The 21653-nt window shown below is 37.8% G+C and overlaps 1 protein-coding gene across 2 annotated transcripts in view; it reads left to right on the top strand.

Annotated features, from left to right (window-relative positions):
* Window positions 1–1962: 1962 nt before the first annotated feature.
* The window catches only part of LOC132151758 (sodium channel protein type 8 subunit alpha-like), a 45129-nt gene continuing 25438 nt past the window's right edge, over window positions 1963–21653 (top strand). For both annotated transcript variants that reach the window (XM_059560108.1, XM_059560109.1), the window contains exons 1-10: window positions 1963–2098; window positions 6453–6790; window positions 10529–10646; window positions 11089–11179; window positions 11738–11866; window positions 13574–13665; window positions 19799–20020; window positions 20147–20210; window positions 20505–20646; window positions 21419–21625. In XM_059560108.1, coding sequence (XP_059416091.1) covers window positions 6509–6790; window positions 10529–10646; window positions 11089–11179; window positions 11738–11866; window positions 13574–13665; window positions 19799–20020; window positions 20147–20210; window positions 20505–20646; window positions 21419–21625 — 1347 coding nt within the window. In that variant the 5' untranslated portion in view covers window positions 1963–2098; window positions 6453–6508. The remainder of the gene's footprint in view (window positions 2099–6452; window positions 6791–10528; window positions 10647–11088; window positions 11180–11737; window positions 11867–13573; window positions 13666–19798; window positions 20021–20146; window positions 20211–20504; window positions 20647–21418; window positions 21626–21653) is intronic.

The raw sequence follows: 21653 nt of genomic DNA on the forward strand, positions 1-21653 counted from the left end.
ACTCATCTACATATTACATGGCCTACTTTTTCAGTAGTCTAAAACATAGAAAAACAGAATTTTTACGGATAACCTTAGTGAAGATATTGAAATGTGGCTTATACATGGAAAAACATTTATAAACGCAACACTTGTTTTTGCCCCCATTTTTCATGGGTTGAACTCAAAGATCTAAGACTTTTTCTATGTACATAAAATGCCTATTTCTCTCAAATATTGTACACAAATCTGTCTAAATCTGTGTAAGTGAGCACTTCTCCTTTGCCAAGATAGTCTATCCACCTCACAGGTGTTGCATTTCAAGATACTGATTACACAGCATGATTATTGCACAGGTGTGCCTTAGGCTGGCCACAATAATAGGCCACTCTAAAGTGTTCAGTTTTATCATCAGCACAATACCACAGATGTCGCAAGTTTTTTGGGAGTGTGCAATTTGCATGCTGACTGTTGGAATGTCCACCAGAGCTGTTCCCTTTGAATTGAATGTTCATTTCTCTACCATAAGTTGTCTCCAAAGGCATTTCAGAGAATTTGGCAGTACATCCAACTGGCCTCACAACCGCAGACCACATGTAACCACACCAGCCCAGGACCTCCACATCCAGCATCTTCACCTCCAAGATCGTCTGAGACCAGCCACCTGGACAGCTGCTGCAACAATCGGTTTGCATAATCAAAAACCATCTCAGGGAAGCTCATCTGCATGCTCGTTGTCCTCATCGGGGTCTCGACCTGATTGAAGTTTGCTGTCGTAACTGACTTGAGTGGGAAAATGCTCACATTCGAGAGGTGTTCTCTTCATGGATAAATACTGGTTTTCACTGTACAGGGCAGATGGCAGACAGAGTGTATGGCATTGTGTGGATGAGCAGTTTGCAAATGTCAACATTGTGGATTGAGTGGCCCATGGTGTCAGTGGGGTTATGGTATGGGCAGGTGTATGTTATGGACAGTAAACACAGGTGCATTTTATTGATGGCATTTTGTAAGCACAGAGATATCGTAACGAGATCCTGAGGCCCATTGTTGTGCCATTCATCCACGACCATCACCTCATGTTGCAGCATGATAATGCACGGCCCCATGATGCAAGGATCTGTACACAATTCCTGGAAGCTGAAAACATCCCAATTCTTGCATAGTCAGCATATTCACTGGACATGTCACCCATTGAGCATGTTTGGGATGCTCTGGATCAGCGTATACGACCATGTGTTCCAGTTCCTTCCAGTATCCCCCCAGGACCCCCAATAAAGTAAAACTGCACATTATAGAGTGGTGTTTTATTATGGCCAGCCTAAGGCATACCTGTGCAATAATCATGCTGTCTAATCAGCATCTTGATATGCCACTCATGTGAGGTGGATGGATTTTCTCTGCAAAGGAGAAGTGCTCACTAACACAGATTTAGACAGATTTGTGAACAATATTTGAGAGAAATAGGCCTTTTGTGTACATAGAAAAAGTCTTAGATCTTTGACTTCAGCTCATGAAAAATGGGGGCAAAAACAAGTGTTACGCTTATAATTTTGTTCAGTGTATGTGCCAACATAGAAATGTCACCATTTAATTTGAAAGCCAGTGGTTTATTATGATGCTTGTTACCATAAATGACAGAACATTTTATTTTTTATTGTTTATTGTGTGGTCTGAAAGAACTTCCTAAATTTGCAAATATATAATTTACATTTAATTTCAAATTATTATTATTATTATTTATCAAACATTCCTGATCCAATTTTAACAATTACATCTGAGACAGTTTAACAATTTTTGGAACAGAAATTAGAAGATTAGATTAATTTTACTGAGAAGTGTTAAATATAATTAGACTCACATCATTGTGATTGATGTGTCCTTTTAGCGCTGTTTCGCTTGCGTTGCAGCGTTCTGTCGGTCAGTACGGAAGTCAGAAGTAGGGTACTTGCAGACGCTCCCTTACAATTTGCTGAGAGTCATCAATTATGCAGGCTAGCCGTACGCACTGGGAAGGAAGATAGCGGCAACAATATGGCGACATCCGCAGTTTTTCCTGGGTCTTTTAAACATCCTTAGGCACGCAAGATCTACATGGATCGCTCTTAATGTGGAAAAAGTAAGTGGACTTTCTCTTATCTACAGCGCAAGTGTTGTGTTTTTTTTCAGGTGTTTATAGCCTGTTTTGAGCGTGTCTTATAACTGGACTCATCTGCCGCAGAGCGGTCTCTCGCGCTCAGCATCTTTTCTGCTCACAGATGTGGATAGGTTTGCTGCAGGAAACGCAGGAAAACGCCAATTAACACAATAGGACACTACTAACCGCTATAGTACTGGAGAAACAGAGGCAATGCAAAAGGGAAAAAAGTCTGACTGAGGCAAATGAGGGTGTTGGCCTGGCGCTGGAGACATAACATTGGTGTGTGTGTCGAAGTGTAGAACATATGCATACCATGGGACAGGCAAGTACGACCGCCGCAAACTTTATTGCATGGGAATATTGTGCGGACAGAAGACGCAAGACACAGTATTCAACATTCAGATGTCATTTGTGACCGTTTTGCAACGTAACATGTCATAATCACCAATGTGGCAGTTTTTTTAGTTCCCTTGTGCCTGCATTCCCCCTCCCTTCGAGTCACTCTCGCCATACTACTTTGGGCTGGAATACTGAATGGTTGCGTTTCCGTTTTTGCCGTTAAAAACTGGGACTACCACCCTCGTTTTCTCACTCACTCCTCCCTAAAGCGTTAGCGGCATGATGTGTCCGAGAGTGTGCGTGGTTGCGGGTTAAATCACAAAGGGGACGGTCTGACTGCACGGGTGTGGTACTGGAGCCGTCAGGAGTCCCAGATGTTCTTAAGTGTTCAGATGCGAATGCTTTTGAAACATAGCGAGATAGAAACCCGAGACGTCGCTGGCACGACTGTCTGAGACATCAGTGGCGTTCATATTGAGATGTTTCACAGATTGATTCGCTGACTCGTGGCTTTGCACGAGCTCCCCTCAGCTCCACTGCAGTATTTCAGTCGAGAGAGTGGGGCCCACGCGCGTACGTACAGATGCCATAATTACCGCAAACAAACTTGGGCATCCTGGTCTGTAAATTTCATAACATGCCGCGCCTTCATATGCGCAAAGCTTGTTATTAGGAGAAGAAATTGCATAGTAAGTGTAGGAAATATGAATCAATTTAAGTATGCTTTTGCCATCTCAGATGCTGTATAAATTATATTTGCTTTGAAATGATGAGGACCGTGTCCTTAATGAGGTGTAGCCTATGTTACTGTTGGCGTAACCAAACAAATATTACATATGCAAAATGTGAGATAGCTAAGTAAGACAAGTAGGCCTACCTATCAGTGTGTTTATGTGTTTTGAGAAATATAAAATAGAGAGTTATAGTCAGATTTTGCGGCCTTTATTCTCCACACGGGATAGGCCGGCGAGGTTCTTCCTCGTGACAGCTGTTCAGCTCCCCTCCCCTCCATGTACAGTGGCAGAGGCCAGACATTCACTTTCCATATAATTACGTTAAAGGCATCAAATTCGCGAAAGTCACTTCAATCGGGATGTTTCATCGTGGCTTGAGGAAGCACCTGTACATCCCCCACCCCACCCCCCTCAATCTCTAAATCTTAAGGGCAAACGTGAGCTCGCGCTGAGCGGTGCTGAACGGACAGCGCCGCTCAGACTCGGCATTTGACGGCATCTAGAAGACACTGGATTTGTTTGTGTTTCCTGAAAACATACATCACTTCTTGCTTGATAAGGAATACCTTTGCGATGGTACAGGAACGTACAGTTTACCAGAGATGAGAGCAGGCAATGACATTGCTTGAAGGCACGTAAGTCTAACCCGTCGAATGGCATCGGTTATTTTGGATTTAACGTTTAAGTGTTTTAACTTGGGGCAATCTAGAATTGGAGGACGTAGGCTACCATGTAACAGCATATTATTTTTCGATAACCAACGATGGCAAAACACTAGTTTATAAGCAACAAAATGCAGGAGTTTTGTTAAGGTCATTTTGTGTATATATTGTGAAGGCCTGTCTGTCTGATGTATCACCTTGAGGATAGGCATCTCTACAGTATCCCAGGAAGGAGACTTGGAGGTTGGACACAGCCAGCTTGTAACTTAAAACGCACATCATACTCTTTTCTCTGTATATCTTTTGTCTACACAGTCAATTTTTGAAAAATTAATTACTTTGTTGCTTTGCCTAATGTGTCTATGGCAAGCTGGTGTAATAAACATTAATTAAAACTATCTATTGATGCAATTTTTTAAAATACTTAATTTAATAGTTAATTTTAATAATGGGTAAGTGATTCAGTAGTGACTAGTATATTTTTAAATTTAGCTATTGACTATTCATTATATAAGTAGTAATTTTATTATTTCTAGTCGGATAACTAATAAGTTCTATTACCTAATGAATGAACTATACATACTGTTACCTAATGAATAGTGAAACTGGATCATATACCAGCAATATTTGGAATTTTTATTGCAACTGCTACTATGTTCTGAATAAGTGCTGGTGAGTAACTGTACTTGTTACTATTGTAATACATAATACCATTTTTTATCTAATGAATATTGAATAATGAAAATTATGAATAGTAGTCATAGTTGGATTGCTTTAAAATGTGCGAGTTAATGCTGGATTACATGAATAAATATTAAAAGTACTTGCTATAAAATCTACTGTAAATCAAGAAGCCTTTTAATGGTGTTTTAATGGAGATAAAGTCATCCATCATATTGAGCAGTTCTGCTACCTAATGAATAGTTATTAGTAAAACTGTAAAACTTATTAAAACTTTGAAGGAATAAATGTTAAAACGACTTGCCATAGGTCTGCTGTCGATCAGGAAGCCTTCTTTTTTAATAGTGATAAAGTCGCCCATCATAAAGAGCAATGTCATGTGACCGTGGGCACTTCACTATTGATTTGGCCGGTGCTGACTTAACTGAATCAGTTTTTGGTGTATAAATAATTAAGAGACTGTCATTAAGGATATAGAGAACAGGGATTCAGCATTAGACATCATAAAACAATCCAGCAAAAAGACAAGTGATAAGAGAATCATTAGTGTTAGGTTTAATGTTTTTGAAAGTAATTGTGAAAGAATGTGATTTCTGTATGACACATCATATAGCTCTTCGGGATGATGGTCTACAAACAAGCAGCTTCTGTAATCAGTTGAAGAGGGCATCATGTCATCAGTGGTTATGTGCACCTATACGAAGTGCTTACAAAGTGCACATGTGCTTTTCTTATTTTTGCTTTTCTAATTAGTTTCGTACTAGAAAGGATAAGTTTTACATTGATCACTGGACCATAAGTGCAAGTCAGCTCTGCGATAGAAAATTCCTGTAAAAGGACATTCTGGAAGAGGAATAGCCTAGTTTAGTGGAGCCTGAGGGACTAGCCTGGGACTGACTCTGCGACACACCTGGAACACAGGATAGGGTGACTAAATAGCACTAATGTCATTTTAAGTTGTTTTTTTTGTCTGCACATTTGTGATAAATCTCCTTGAAAAGGATTGTTCTTCACCGACAAAACTCTATGGGGGAAGTTACTTGTTAAATCTATCTATCTATCTATCTATCTATCTATCTATCTATCTATCTATCTATCTATCTATCTATCTATCTATCTATCTATCTATCTATCTATCTATCTATCTATCTATCTATCTATCTATCTATCTATCTATCTATCTGTCTATCTATCTATCTATCTATCTATCTGTCTGTCTGTCAATCTAGATTTATTTTACACAAAATCTACGCAAAATTAATCTTTTTCTTTTATATGTTTATCTATTTTGGATTTGGACAGAGTTAATCTCAAAATGGCCAGATATTGGCTGACTAATCAGTCTGGTCAATATATCAGGTCCGTCACTCTAAACATAAATGGCAAAGGGGCACAGTTCATTTTATTGTATTTGTATTGTATTCTCTGTCCTATGTCATTACAGAGGGTTGATAAGGGCAGTAATGCAGTTATGACCTTACCCTCTAATGAACAGTCTTTGAGCCTCCAGTGCTGCAGTGCATTTGGTATTATTCTGCTTGGTCATCTACTTCTTAATGGACGTAATGAGTGTGTGTGTGTGTGTTTGTGTGAGAGTGTAAGAGTGAGAAAAAGAGGATAACCAATAACACAGGCCACTGAAATCAATGGATAATTCGCAATCACACACACACACACACACACACACACACACACACACACACACACACACACACACACACACACACACACACACACACACACACACACACACACACAAATATGCTTAAAAAGTAGAAATGTTTTATGTTTGTTTCGTTTGTGTGGAATTATTAGCTTTTTAAATATATTTTGAATTTTAATTTCTGTTCTTTTTCTTTCTTTATTGTTCCCTTTCTGCATCTGTCCGGGTTCCTGCCTCTCCCCTCCTTTTCCTAGAGCTGGCTGTCCTGAAAGGCTTCTAAATAAAGAAGATTCTGCTGCAGGATGACAATATGGCTGCGCAGCTGCTCGCACCTCCAGGCCCCGATAGCTTCAAGCGGTTCACCAAAGAATCTTTGGCCAACATCGAGAAGCGCATCGCTGAGGAGAAAAAGAAGAAGCCTGTTAAGCCCAGATCTGACAGCAGTCACCGTGATGACGATGATGACAACAAACTGCAGCCCAACACCGACTTGGAAGCGGGGAAGAGCGTGCCCTTTATTTACGGGGACGTCCCTTCTAACATGTTGGCTGTGCCCCTGGAGGACTTGGACCCCTTCTATATGAACAAGAAAGTGAGTGAGCTTTGAGCCCATATCATACCTGATAGAATTCATCCTCCATGCAGGCTGAATACAGTTTTCCTCACTATGATAAGTTAAGAAGTGTCCTGAATGCTTCGCTCTCCATCATCTGGGAGAACCGAAGGAAAGAGAGAGCAATGGAAAATTTAGACAAGTGCAGAGAGGATAATGAGTGGTGGTGATAATCAAACTTGCAAACTTATATGTATGTTTGGATGTATGAACAGATTAGATGATTTAGTAATAAATAAGCATGAGGAATCACAATTTCTTTAAAAAGTGTGGTTAGTAAATATATTTGTTGAGACTGGTTTGTTGAAATTGAGGTTTCTCAAAAAAAGTTAATTGACAACTAACAATTTGATACAATGATTTTCTCACCTATATTTTGGGTAAAAATGCATGTAAAATTAAAGTTAAATTTCACCCAAAAATGAAAATTCTGTCATCATTTACTCACCTAAACATGTATGGGTTTCTTTTTTCTGTTGAACACAAAATAATATATTTTTAAGAATGTGAGTAACCAAAGAGTAGGTGATCCATTATTTTCCAAAGTATGGAAAAAATACTATGGAAGTCAATGGGGACTGCAACTGATTGGTTATCCATAGTCTTCAAAATATCTTCTTATAAGGAATATTTTTCCCTTATTTGAAATGGCATTGGATAGTTCATACTGTTCATACTGAAGTGATCGGTTTGGTAAACTGTGATCTTCCAGTGTCAGAATGTACAATATTCTCCTGATTTTAAGGCAAGCATAATTCTAGTGTGTACAAACATTATTTGTTTGTTTGAATGTTTCCTATTCCACATCAACAGACAGAGTGGGTATTGCTTATTGATTGTTTATTGATGTTGGTGAAGCTCTATGAGGTGGAGAATTAGGTAAATTAGAGCTTGATATAGATTAATAATGATATCTTACTTTTTTTTTAGGCATTTGAATATTTTAGATACTTTAATATTTTGTATTTGCTATGAGATGACAGTTTTTTTCATCAGATATTCAAAATGTCTAAAGCAAATAAAATGCATCAAAATGTGAAATAATCAGTATCTTACATACAATTTTTATGAACTAACTTAAATGAAATTATCTTTTTATTTATATGCACCAAATAAAAAATACGAAGTAATAAATAATATTTACAGACAGTATTTTTTTTTTACTTAAACATTCTAATACATGCAAAATGGCACATTTTTGATGGATGATGCAAACAAATCTTTGGTGTAGTGTAGTTGGTGTGTATGTATGGGTAAAGGAGCGGTGCACCCACATCAGCACCTCCTTGTTGTTACACTAGAGGTATGTGTTACATAACCAAGAACAGTGTAGCATGTGTTCTACAGTGGGAGTAGAGCAGATATTTTTGAGAGAGAATTAGTAGAGGAAACAGAATATTGGTCTTGTCTGTGTTTTTATCATCTTTTGCACACTTTACCATAACCACCCCGCATTACCAGAAATAATGTGCATTGCTGCCAGTGTGCATCATCCAACATATATCATCCCCGTTTCTGCCCTCCCTTCTCCTCTCCCTCTTGGCAGTGGTGTTTTTTTTGTTATAACTGCTGCAGCTGTGGTGTACTCATGCATTGTGGGGAAGGGTTAAAGTGAATAAAGAGAGAAGAGGAATGCAAGAAAGAAGTGCAGAGTTGCAGTTCTACTGGTCCCTTGAGTAGTGGGGTGAAAGAGACATTCAGATTATAACATTATTTGCTCTCAAAAAGATGGATAGACAGACAGAAAGATGCATCTTGAAAATTGTAAATGAAGACTGAGAAGTGTTGGTTAGTGGTTGGATGGGTGTTGGCCGCTTGAGGCCTTACGGTAAGTGCATTCAGTGACGTCGAGTAGACCGGATGTACTTGTACCTAAGTGCAACAGTGATGCTACAGTATATCCAGTTTTTCCACTATTGACCCCCCTCCCTACTCCCTCCCTTCCTCATCCTCCTCCCCCTCCCCCACCCCCGCACCAGTTCCCTCAGCTCTTGTCCCAATCTTCATGTCTCTCTGACTCTCTTCTCTGTAGATGATGAAATTTTCAGTAGCTTTGCAGCATATCACTTAAGCTGTCAGAAGGAAAGACCAATAGTCTGCATTGTGTGTGTGCAGGTGTTGACATAAAGCTTTGATCACATGTACATGACCATTTAACTCCATGTTTTTGTAGCATGTTTTGCTCATATTCATTCTCTGCAAAACGCTTACCTTTTATAGACACAAGGACAAAGGGTCATTTTAACATAGTGATAAACAAGATGCTCGTTAATATGAAGTTTTAGAGAAGATTAGAAAGATTTTTAGGCCAGGATACTGAGAGCTGCAGCTATGTCATTAGCATTGAGTGCAGCATTGTGAGAGTGGGAGCTCCCGCCAGCGGAGGAAGCCCACAGTCTGTCGCAGTGTGTGTGTCTGTGTGTGTGAGAGAGACTCTGGGGAAACCAGTGCTCAGTATTCAGTAACACATGGAGCCTTCTGGGCGGTTCACAGCTTTTGCTAGTGTGACAGTCTTTGTGATTTTGTGCCTCAGAAGGACAGCTGTCTCCAGACGGAAGACGCAGCATTTTCGTTCTGACATACGCTGTCTTTTAATTTATGATTTTGTTAAGCATGTTGTAGTGTTTGACATGATTAAATACACAGACAGACACAGACAAATACAGTGAAAAAAGAGATAGGGGTTGAGAAATCGAGAGATAGGGACACTCTGAGGTAAAGGTGCTCATTTTGTCCTCCTTCAGACAGCTGTCTATTTTTAATCTAATTAGATTTCAGGAAGATTCTCATCCACTCGTCTCTGTGGTGTTTCCTTGTGTGTGTGTGTAACTGGAGTGGTGTTTTGTGCACATTATTCAATGTGTGTGATGTCACAGGGCTGAAGAAATATTGTCTTAATCAGTATTTTGTCTTGTTCTCCAGTAAAAATCTCTGAAACAAATATCAACAACAATAAAAACATAATGAGGTTCATCCTAAAAAACAAGAAAGAAAGACTATTTACCAAATGGATAAGAAAAAAAGGATAAGAAGATATGTACAAACACAATTTTACTTCTTTGACATGAAGTCTGTATGTGTGTGTAACTTGGACTGATGTGGTTTCCATGATGAGTATGTGGATGAAGATTCTCTGTCTCTTTTTTTCTTACATTATGCAGGATCAAAGGAGCTTTGCAGGGCTTTTGACCCATCTTCCTTCCTTTCTTCCTTCCTTCCCTCCCTCCCTCCCTCCCCCTCCCTCTCGCTTTTCCCTGTCCCACACACACTATCTGGAGTCAGCACTTCTGCATCTGATGGATCGCAGTGTTAGTGGTTAGCATTAGCGTTAGTATTACAGTCTGAGTTCCTGTAAGAGGTCTATCTCTTTACCAGAGCTTACTGCAGTTGTCTTATCGCCATTCACTTAAATATATCCCTAGCTGGGTTTTAATAGGCTTGATTTAGAAATGACCTTTGACCTGGATTTTTATATTTTATTTTATTTTAGGAAAAAGTTGTGTAGGTGTTTTTTTAATATTGTATACATTTTGCAAGTTTATGTTGAATGCCAAGTTCTTTTCATGTTAACCTTTCATTGCCATTTCTCAACCGGTTTATTTATTTATTTATTTTTGTGTGTGAATGACTATGCTGTCTCACCATGCACCCTGGTATATGAAGCTAATATCTCTCCCTCTCTTTTCTCTTTTTTCTGTTTTCTCTTTTTCTCTTCAGACCTTTATAGTGCTTAACAAAGGAAAAACTATCTTCCGTTTCAGTGCCACGCCCTCGTTATATATCATTAGCCCTTTTAACCTATTCAGGCGAATAGCAATTAAAATTTTGATACACTCATATCCTTTTCAATGCTCCAGACATTGTCCATGTTATTAAAGATTGTTCTAATCTGTACTTCGTCTGTCTGAAATATGAGAACAATGCTTTGTTGCATTTGTAGGTTTTATCACATTTATAAATTACACATGATCATTACACCATATTATCTGTATCAAACATTTTACTTAAATGTTTTGGAGAAAAAAAAGACTTCTGTATTGTGTTGTTACACAGAAAGTGATTTAAAGACCATTATGTCGAGGCTAACAACATACTTCTTCCTTATGGAACATAGTAAATGTTCCTCAACCAACATTTTTTTTTGTGTGACCCCAGATTTGACTACATAATTTTATGAAATTATTCACATTTTTATTAATGTTCCTATTTCCATTTTTAGTTTTGATATCTGATGACTATTTATGACATTACCGCAGTATTTCCTTAATTACCTCTTACAGTTTTCAGCATGATCATCATGTGTACAATTTTGACTAATTGTGTCTTCATGACATTCAGCAATCCTCCAGAATGGTCCAAACAAGTAGAGTAAGTATTCTAATCTATTCTATTGTATTATATTCTAGTCTAGTCTTGTCTAATCTAGTCTATGCAGATTTTTGTGAGTGTGTGTGTGTGTGTGTGATTTATGTGCACATATTTAATACTTAAAGGCAGTATAGCATAAAGGGATAGAAGCCAAGGGTCTAAAATGTAAACTCTAAGCACCAACCACTCCAGTGTGTGTGCTGAAAAGCAGGGCTTATAATGTTAGTAGAGTGACACGTTTATGACTGGCTAGGAGGGAGGAAAGCTTAAGGACAATGTAAGATTCACTTGGAAATTTGGCCAGTCCTATAAATTGCTGGATCTATTTTGGGGTAACTGGGGATAATGGAGTTTCATGGGAGCCCTTAACCAATGGTAAGCTCTGTTCCAAAACTCTGCTCGGTTCCTGAACCCATTGTGACAAGCACCATGGGTGAGGGTGAGAGAAATACTGTATTAGTTAAACAAACCATGTTTCATTTAATGATGAAAAGTATCAATTCAAATTTAAATTCCAAACACTCACTTATTTATATGCTTTTTTTTTAACAATGTTAGATACACCTTCACAGGAATCTACACTTTCGAGTCACTGACAAAGATTGTGGCTCGAGGATTCTGTATAGATGGCTTCACCTTCCTCAGAGACCCTTGGAACTGGCTGGATTTCATGGTCATCTCTATGGCGTAAGTAGAATCCTGATTTAATTCAAACATTAAAGAAACATTTAGATAATGTTGCATTCGAAATCTGTTTTGAATGCAATAATTACACGTGCATAACTCTTGTGTGCAGCATTGACTTTTAGGCTAAAGAGGAGCTTTAGTTGGTGCCACCTAAGCAGTGGAGCAATATTATTAGGTAAAATTATTAGAAAATAAAAAAAAAAATAACACTATGTTCCATCCTTTTCCACTTTGCAGCTTTTTTAAATGAACTCTTCAAGCTTCTCCACTGATTTTAGGGTAATTCTAGACCAAGCCTAAAAGCTTTGAAAATGCAAATTATTTACTCTACTAAACCGTTTACTTGTTTCTTTGATCTGAATATGCATGGACAGTCTGAAATTCAGTGATTAATCAACACCATAGGATGACCTTTGAGCCTTGGTGTCATGCTTGCACAAAAAAGTGTTTGTGGGTGAACTTGAGAGAGAAAGAGGCTCTAATGTCCTGCCTCTCATAGGTGGTGGATTTCAGGGAGTTCAATGCTCAAAGATGACAATGTTTGTGCCTATACTTCTGTATATGTCTGTGTACATAATATAATATAACTCTCTTTCTTTTCAAACTTTAATTGATCTGCCCATCACTCCTTTACTCTACATATCTGCATTCATCCAGTTCTCTGGAGTGCATTTTCTTCGTACATAAGACAACCATTTCCCCTAAAAAGTAAATGTTCAAATTAAGAATATGGTGAAATATTGACAAAACAACTACTACTACTACAAAAAAAAAAAAAAAATCCCTTTGGAATGAGCAAGTTAGGAAAGAATGTGATTAATTTTTTAAATGTTAAGGGTTCAATAGAAGTGAATCGCTATGGACAATTTCTGTGACATGCAGTCAGTAACAAAATAAAATAATTTAAACTTTAGACCCTAAAATCAAAGGAAAACAGTTTATACACTTAAACTATTATAAGTCTATGAGGCAAGGCATTATACTGGAATAAATGCCACAAGATTTAAATTCTTATGCTGGGATTACATCATGTTAGAATTACTGTAATTACGAGATAAAAAGTGTGAAAGTGACATGACATACAGCCAAGTATGGTGACCCATACTCAGTATTTAATGCTCTGCATTTAACCTACCCAAAGTCCAAAGTGCACACACACAGCAGTGAACACACACACTGTGAACACACACCTGGAGCAGTGGGCAGCCATTTATGCTGCGGCGCCCGGGGAGCAGTTGGGGGTTCAATGCCTTTCTCAAGGGCACCTCAGCCGTGTTATTGCCAGCCCGAGACTCGAACCCACAACCTTAGGGTTAGGAGTCAATCTCTCTAACCACTAAGCCATAACTTCCCCTGATAGGAACTCTTAAGATTGTAATCGGAGCGGTTTACATCCTCGACTTGAGAAATAAATGGTTTCTAAGGGAATGCTCATAACATGTGTGCTGTGGCAAATAATTTGATTGTTACACTGAACAAACAAAAATGTGAGTTTATTTATTTTTTTACCAGCCTTAAACTTGTAATTACAGTAATGCTGTGAAATATGGATCCTGGATCATTGTTTTAATGGGATGTATATATTTTTACACCTCTTAATTTTTCTTGTGAACCATCTTCCCTCATTCATCCTGTATCTATTCTCCTTTCCATTCTCTTGCTCTCCTTTCTCTCTCTCTGGTAACTATGTTGCAATCCATTCTGCAGGTATATTACAGAGTTTGTAAACCTAGGCAATGTGTCAGCTCTGCGCACATTCAGGGTGCTGAGGGCTTTGAAAACTGTTGCTGTGATCCCAGGTAAGTCCAACATCCATCTGGGCCAACAGACGGCGCCGTTCGCTGTCTCTCTTTTCACGCTCCTGTCTCTTCCTTCCTCCTCCGTTCGTTTCTCTCTCTTCTCCCGTTAGACAGGCTTTGCGTGGTGTTTTCCTCCCAGTTCAGTGGTGGTGCTGGTGGTAGTGGTGTGTCGTACGTGTTGTGGTGTTGTGTGTGTGTTGTGTCATAGTGTTTGTTCTGTGTGTGATCCTCCCTTGTTGCAGATATGTAACAGAGTTTGTGGACCTCGGGAATGTGTCAGCCCTGAGAACCTTCAGGGTTCTACGAGCTCTCAAAACTATTTCTGTCATACCAGGTGAGAACGCATTTAAACACGAAGGCTGAGCTGCTTCCCACGCCGATGCAAACTATTATTATCATTACCAGTATTACTACTACTGTTATTATTTTTCTCTTAGTGTTTTTTTTCACTTGACTTGCTGTACTTTTCAAGAGGATGCTGCTGGAAGAATACTCTCATTTATGTTCTATTTATGTTTTAATACACAAACAATCAAAAATGGTAGCGATACATTTTTGATAGGCTTTGCAGTCTGCAGTCAAAACATGGAAAAATTACAAGCGCTTCCAGTTTTCTGGGATTTAAAGAACTTTATTTATTAAAAACTGAATTCACAACTTGTTTTAAATGTCGGCTATTATGACAAAAAGTAGCGTGAATGCCTGAAATATACCCTGCCGGCATCTTAAGGTGCTAGCTGTGTTTTGTAACATGGTCACTAGGTGGAATAACAGCTGGTGAGGACTTGACTGAGTTGGTATATCTACTGGTTAAAGGTGGTCAAGATATAATGTTGGTCGAGTATGCCTGACCAGATCAGTTTTAAGGAACTTGGACCAATGAATGGCCAGACTGGAATCCAGGTGCCACGTTTCAAACCACTTTAAGTTGGTTTTAACTTGGGTTTGCAGTTGGGAGATCACATTTCCTAGTATGCAGTTTAGTTCTGAAGTACAGTACCCATAGACATGAAATGCAGTTGTTATTACACAACCCATATATATATATATATGTATATCCCCAAAAAATAAAAAAAAGGATTGCACCTCTGTGTTCTTTATTCAGTATGTCCAGTCTCAGAGTTATTGCATCATAGGACAGATGTCTGTTCTTTGTTATGTTGAGTTTTAGTAACAGTATCCTAAGCAGACAACATAAAACTCAACCTTATGACATCTTTAATACATATAAACATTTATATGTGCAATTCATATTGTTCAAAAAGCTGGAATAGTTTGTCTTTTGATGAACATCTCATCAGATTTGTTTAAAAGAAGCTGATGTGATGTATCATGAAGCCAAGGTTTGTGGGTAGAGCACTCACTGAGACTGCCAAGCCAAGTTTGACACATTTTTGCTGCATGATGCTTTTGAAGACATCTGCTTTTTTAGTTTGTCTTTCTTTTATTCTGTTTTTATTTTTTTTAATTATTTTTTTTAAACAAATGGCCTCAAATTTCTGCATCCTTTACACACATGTAGGTTTATATAATTTATATCTTATTTTTTTGGTAAAATTACTGTTTTGTAGGTCCCTCCCTATTCTTAATTCAAAGAACTCGGAGTGGAAAGTAAAACAGAGACATCAGAAGATTTGAGAAGATTTGTGTGTATGTATGCATTGTAGCAGGGGGACGGAAAATCAGGAATTGCCAAGTTAACACAATTACACCCACCTACATTAAACACATTCACATTCAGGATTGTCACATTATATCCATTGTTGTAGGCTTCACATGTGAGTATTTAGTTTATAGAATGCCCTTTTTATTCACCTGGTTTCTCTCAGCTAAGAGATCAGATGGGATAAGAAGACAGGGTTACACATTCTCGGGACATGAATGATTGGTTAAACGGATATTGACACCATAGTGACAAAGCAAATATGATGATGTTACTGCCTTCAGCCTTGGCGTTTAAATGTCCTGCATGCCATTCCTCCCCTTGCCTGTCCTCTCCTCTTCCTCTCTCTCTGCTGGCTCTCTGCATACTGTTTGAGTATGGCACCGCTCTCTTCAGGCAGTGTCCATTTTGCTGATATGTGTTGAATATTGTATGTGTGTTTATTTTTTAAAGAGTACTCCTCGTGTCTCTCCAAGGTTCCTACACAACTTGTCTTTAGTAACGTGCTTTTGAGAAAAATGTAAATGTGCACTTTTTGGAAATCTTTTGAGCATTAGCATCTGCAGCATCCCGTTCATTATATTGGCTACCACTTCATTTGAAAGCCCTCTCACACATAAGAAGGAAATAAATGTATGAATATATAAACTACATTTTAGAAGCTTTCTCTTTTTCTCTCAGATTAATTCATATAGACATCAATGGAACTTGTATATTGAAACTTAAGAAAATGTTAACCTTACTTTTCAATGGCTGGTTATTGCCCTATTATTAGTACATTCTAGCATCACTACTATTTGTATTGATTATATTTAGGGTTAACACTGTCCTGCACTGATTGTGCTACAGACTTGAATGATACATCAGATCATGTGTTTATTGAGAAGAGGTGTGCTGATACTTTCTGAGCAGTGAGATTTATGGTTTTAGATTGGTTAACAATAAAAAATACCTCATAGCCTCATCCTAAAGCAGTGGTTCCCAAAATGGGGTGTGTGGAGTTAAAAAAGAAGGGCATGGCAAGGCAAGATTATCCCGTTTAATATGTCAGTAATTGCCACATAATTTAATAATATAACACAAAATATTAATTTTAACATATTTTATTACCTCAAGATGACTCACCGTCTGTTATCAGTTGTTGCGGTTGTTGTTGTGGAATAATAGAACAAATAATAGGACAAGTTTGTGAAAGGACTGTCAGTGCCTAATATAAAGCAGGCAATGAATCTAATTCAAACAGCACTAAAACAAAGACAAGCAAAAATGATGAGGCATATCTCGCTCTGAGAATCACCAGTACAATGGTGGGTAATGAAGAGAGACCACAGTGTGTTGTGTGCCTCAAAATATTAGCTTCTGACAGCGTGAAGCCAAACAAGTTGAGACAACACTTAGGGACTTCACATCATGAACACAAAGACAAGCCCATTGATTTTTTCCAAAAAACCTACTCAACTGTTGTGCAAAACTAAAGCAGCATCTGTGCCTTCAAATACTCAGCTCGCCTCATACAAAGTTGCCTACAGAGCAACTCAGTGTAAAAAGCCATACACTGTAGCTAAGGAGTTAATACTTCAATCTGCTATTGATATGGTTTCAACTATGATCAATAAAGCAATAGTCAATAACCTAAAGGTTATTCCTTTGTCAGACAACACTATCAGGAGGTGCATTTCTGACATGTCAAAAGATGTAGAGGAGCAGCTTGGTGACAAGATACGAGACAACCGTTTTGCTCAGCAGATGAATGAAGCGACTGACAGTAGAAAAATACTATTTATTGATAACATGTCAGAATCATTCATGCCGATGATTTGATAACTAAAAGAGCCACTGCAGTTGAATTGTTCGTGAATCATTGACATCATTGAGAAATGAGAGGATTGTGTTGGGATATGTACAGATGGGGCTCAGGCAATGGCTGGGAAACGAGGAGAGCTGCAAGCATTAGTCAAGCACGTTTCACAGATTGTGCAGTAGACACACTGTATGATGCACTGGGAAGCGCTAGCATCTAAAGAGACGAGTCCCAAGCTGAAAGATGTAAGGGAAGTTATTAGCGCCACCGTAAATTAAATCAGAACAAGACCAGTCAATTTGTCCACTCTTTGGGGAAAGGGGATCTGAACACCCAGCAGTTTTGTTTCACTTTAAGTCCCATTGACTGTCGCATGGGAAGGTTTTATCCAGGTTGTTTGAATTGAGATCAAAATCTTCTTGGAGGAAGAGAGAAATGAACTTGCCTGCAAGTTCAACAAAAACAATTTTCTCATGAAACTTGCATACTTCAGCGACATGTTTCAGAAACTCAATGAACTAAATCTACAGCCAACACACACCTTCCAAAGCTCGCAGATGATATCATAACAATCACAAGAAAACTAGAAAGGGGGAATGTAGACTCATTTGAGAGCTTTGAAATCATTCATTGAGGTCGACAAGCTGCAAAAACAAAAACATTTCCAGATCCTTCAAAAATATATTACTGGATTCGAGACCCCTTCAAAGCACCACCAGCAAGATCTGCAGCACAAAAAAAGCACTGAAAATAATGTTTAACTATTAGGCATAATTTCTATAGTTTAATTATTATTATTATTATTATTATTATTTTCATTTTTTGTGCAGAGGCAAGCTTGAAAATCTGTTGAAATAATTTTTAAAAAAATTGTAATTACTGTGTTATTACAATGTTTCAAATAAATCCGGTAGGATTTTGCAAGCAAGGTCATGTCTGAGAGTGGCTTTATGTCGTTGCATTTAGGCTTGAAAATATTTTTCTGTACAAAACGGGACCCAGGAGAAAAAGTTTGGGAATCACTGCCCTAAAGGAATGGTTGAGTCATATTTACAGATGGAAATAGAATCTCATAGTCTTGCAACAACCACCCAGAACCCCTTAGCAATGCACTGGTAACCACCTAGAACTTTCTATTTGTGTTTAAAAATTTAGCACACAAGTCATCTTGCATGGTTTCTGCTACTAGCATGAATGATACCACAAATCATGTGATTAAAACCTTATTCACTACTTTTCTTGGCAGATCAAAAAAAAAGAGAGAGAGAGAGAAAAAAAGGCGAATACTCATACAACAACTTAATATCCCTAGCAACAACCCAGACCAGCCTAGGAACACCATAGCAACACCTGAGAAACCACATAGAACATAACTAGTCAGAATGACTTATGAACAACCACATACCATTGCCCTGGCAACCACCTTAACACCCCTAGCATTGTGGTGGTGAGTTTTGCACAAAAGCACCACTCACATTTTCTCTAGAAAAAAAGTAAAACTTCAGTGGCTCATGTGTATTGATGTCAGTTTCTTATTTATTATTTGTAACATTTTTGCAAAAATTGCAATGGGGATTGAGGAGAGACTTCTCCTTTCTTCTCCAAGACTTTATAAAATGTGATCCTTGTGTTGCTGTTGTTAATATTACAAACGACATTACACAGAATTGACATTTCAATTGTTTTTTCAAGTGATATAATGTTAAACTGATAGCAAACTGCACATACATCTATTCACTGAGATACAGACAGATTGTGTGCAGTGGCCCTGTGGAGACGGGAGACTCTTTAAGCTGCCTGTTAAGTGTAAATCATTGTTTTATATAAGTAAAACACATGATTATTTCTTATGGTATGTGTTTGTGAGAAAGTAAAGAAAACTAAATAAGTTATGGTGTGGTTGCTTAGGTATCTGAATGTGGATGTAATGCTGAAGTAATAGTTTTTTTCTTATTCATATATATTAGCATAACACAATACCGTTCAAAATTTTGGGGACAGTAAGATTTTGACATTAGTTTTTAAGACATGAATTATTTTATTTGTCAAGGATGCATTTAATTGATAAACAGTGACAGTAAAGACTTGTATGTTGTTACATATTTATTTTCAAATAAACACTGTACTTTTTACCTTTCTATTCGTCACAAATTCCTGAAAATGATGTATCACAGTTTCCACAAAAATATTAAGCAGCCATTTTCAACATTGATTGTAATAAAATCAATCAAACCAGCAAATCAGCATATTAGATTGATTTCTGAAGGATCATATGACATTGAAGAGTGGAGAAAACAATTATTTTAAACTGTAATAATATTTGACAATATTATTGCTTTTACTATAGTTTAGATTAAATAAACTCAGACTTTGCATAAGCAAATGCTTTCAAAAACATTAAAAACATTTTTCCGACCCCAAAATTTTCAACGGTAGTGTACATTGTACAGTAGTACAAAGTAGTAAAAACAGCATAAAGAATGTTTTATTGTGGGAACCCCAGTGTAAAAAAGTATGGCATGAAAGTGTGTATCAACAAAGTAAAGAATATGTATTATTTTTCTAAATATTCTGTGTGTGTGTGTGTGCTCTTGCGCAGGTATGAACATTATCACTTGTGCGGCAGACTGTATATTCCTTGTTGTGTTTGTCTCCTCATCTTCCCACAGGGCTGAAAACCATTGTGGGTGCTCTGATCCAGTCAGTGAAGAAGCTGTCAGATGTGATGATTCTGACTGTGTTCTGTCTGAGTGTATTTGCCCTCATCGGTCTACAGTTGTTCATGGGTAATCTCCGCCAAAAATGTGTCATCTGGCCATTCAACCAAACTGATTCCTACCTAGCCAATGGGAGCAGAGGCTTTGACTTCAATGAATACATCATGAATGAAAGTATGTATAGGCGAAGCTCTGACTACATAGGATAGTTTCTAATACAGCTGCGTTAAGCAGTGCTGTTTTTGGTGATTTTAAACTTTCACATTTTACAAGTCTCTCGTCTCTCTGCTCTTTTCACAGCAAACTTCTACTTTCTGCCAGGCATGCTGGATGCTCTGCTATGTGGAAACAGCTCAGATGCAGGGTGAAGAGTGAAAACATACACAGACAAACACACAATATTCCCAATACTAAATTAGCAACAATTATTTAATTTGATTTAAGTCTAAATTGTAAAATCTAAATGTTTATTTTCAAATAATAGCACACTTAATGCACTTTCCAATGACCTTTTATTGTTAAGGTATGATCTGTTATACAAAAGCACAAACATATTTGTTATTTGTAGTTTAGTGTGTGTGTGTGTGTGTGTGTGTGTGTGTGTGTGTGTGTGTGTGTGTGTGTGTGTGTGTGTGTGTGTGTGTGTGTGTTTGTGTAGGCGGTGTCCAGAGGGCTATACTTGCATGAAGGCTGGACGCAACCCAAACTATGGCTATACTAGCTTTGACTCCTTTGGTTGGGCTTTTCTTGCTCTCTTCCGACTCATGACACAAGACTTCTGGGAGAATCTGTACCAACTGGTGTGCACTCATTCCTCTCACTCTTGCTCTGTATTTGACTTACTTCTGGTCCTGTTTTAGCACTGTTCCATATCTTACTAGTTTACTATGATGAACTGGATGATTTTCTTGTTGTGATTTTTGTCATTTGACCTCACCATGTTGCATATTTAATACAAAATTCTGGCTACCATACACTCAGAGTGTCAAAAAAAACCTTTTTATGTCGAGATTAAGTTATGACAGAATTAGTGTTATTTTAATACCATTGAGATATTGTCATAGTTTTTGTTAATATTTAGTTTTCGTTATATTTAGTTTTTATTTTTATATTTTCATGATCATTTTAGTATTTTGTTGTGTTTTCTCCTTTTTATCAGTTTTTGTTTTATGTCTATGTTTTTAATATTTGATTTGATTTCAGTTAACATTTTATTTTATGTTTTTAGTTTTAGTTAACTATAATAACACTGGACAGAATTAAATTTTTTGGAATAAATATCCCTTTTATTATTTAAAAACAAGTCAGGTTAATAGACAGAATAACTGTAATTTCTTGAAATTTCTTCCTCAATTTTTGAACCAGGATGGTTTTGTCAGGTTTTATTGAACTCACTGTCCACAATCAGAGAGTTTAGAAGTTTGGAGTGGCACTTAGGTTGGCCAACCAAATTTTGGAGGTGGCTTTGGATACGCCCCTGATATTGCATACAGTAAACATACTGCATACTGCAAGAAATTAGTATGATATTATGCTGTTTCAAATATAGTAATAGGAGTTTCTTTCTCTTAGACTCTGCGAGCCGCAGGGAAGACGTACATGATCTTCTTTGTTCTGGTGATCTTTGTGGGATCCTTCTACCTGGTGAATCTGATTCTGGCTGTGGTAGCCATGGCTTATGAAGAACAAAACCAGGCCACTATGGAGGAGGCAGAACAGAAGGAGAAGGAGTTTAAAGCCATGCTGGAACAGCTGAAGAAACAACAGGAGGAGGCACAGGTACACAAATACTGTACATGCATATTAC

Source organism: Carassius carassius, chromosome 10, assembly GCF_963082965.1.
Source record: "Carassius carassius chromosome 10, fCarCar2.1, whole genome shotgun sequence".
Taxonomy (NCBI): Eukaryota; Metazoa; Chordata; class Actinopteri; order Cypriniformes; family Cyprinidae; genus Carassius; species Carassius carassius.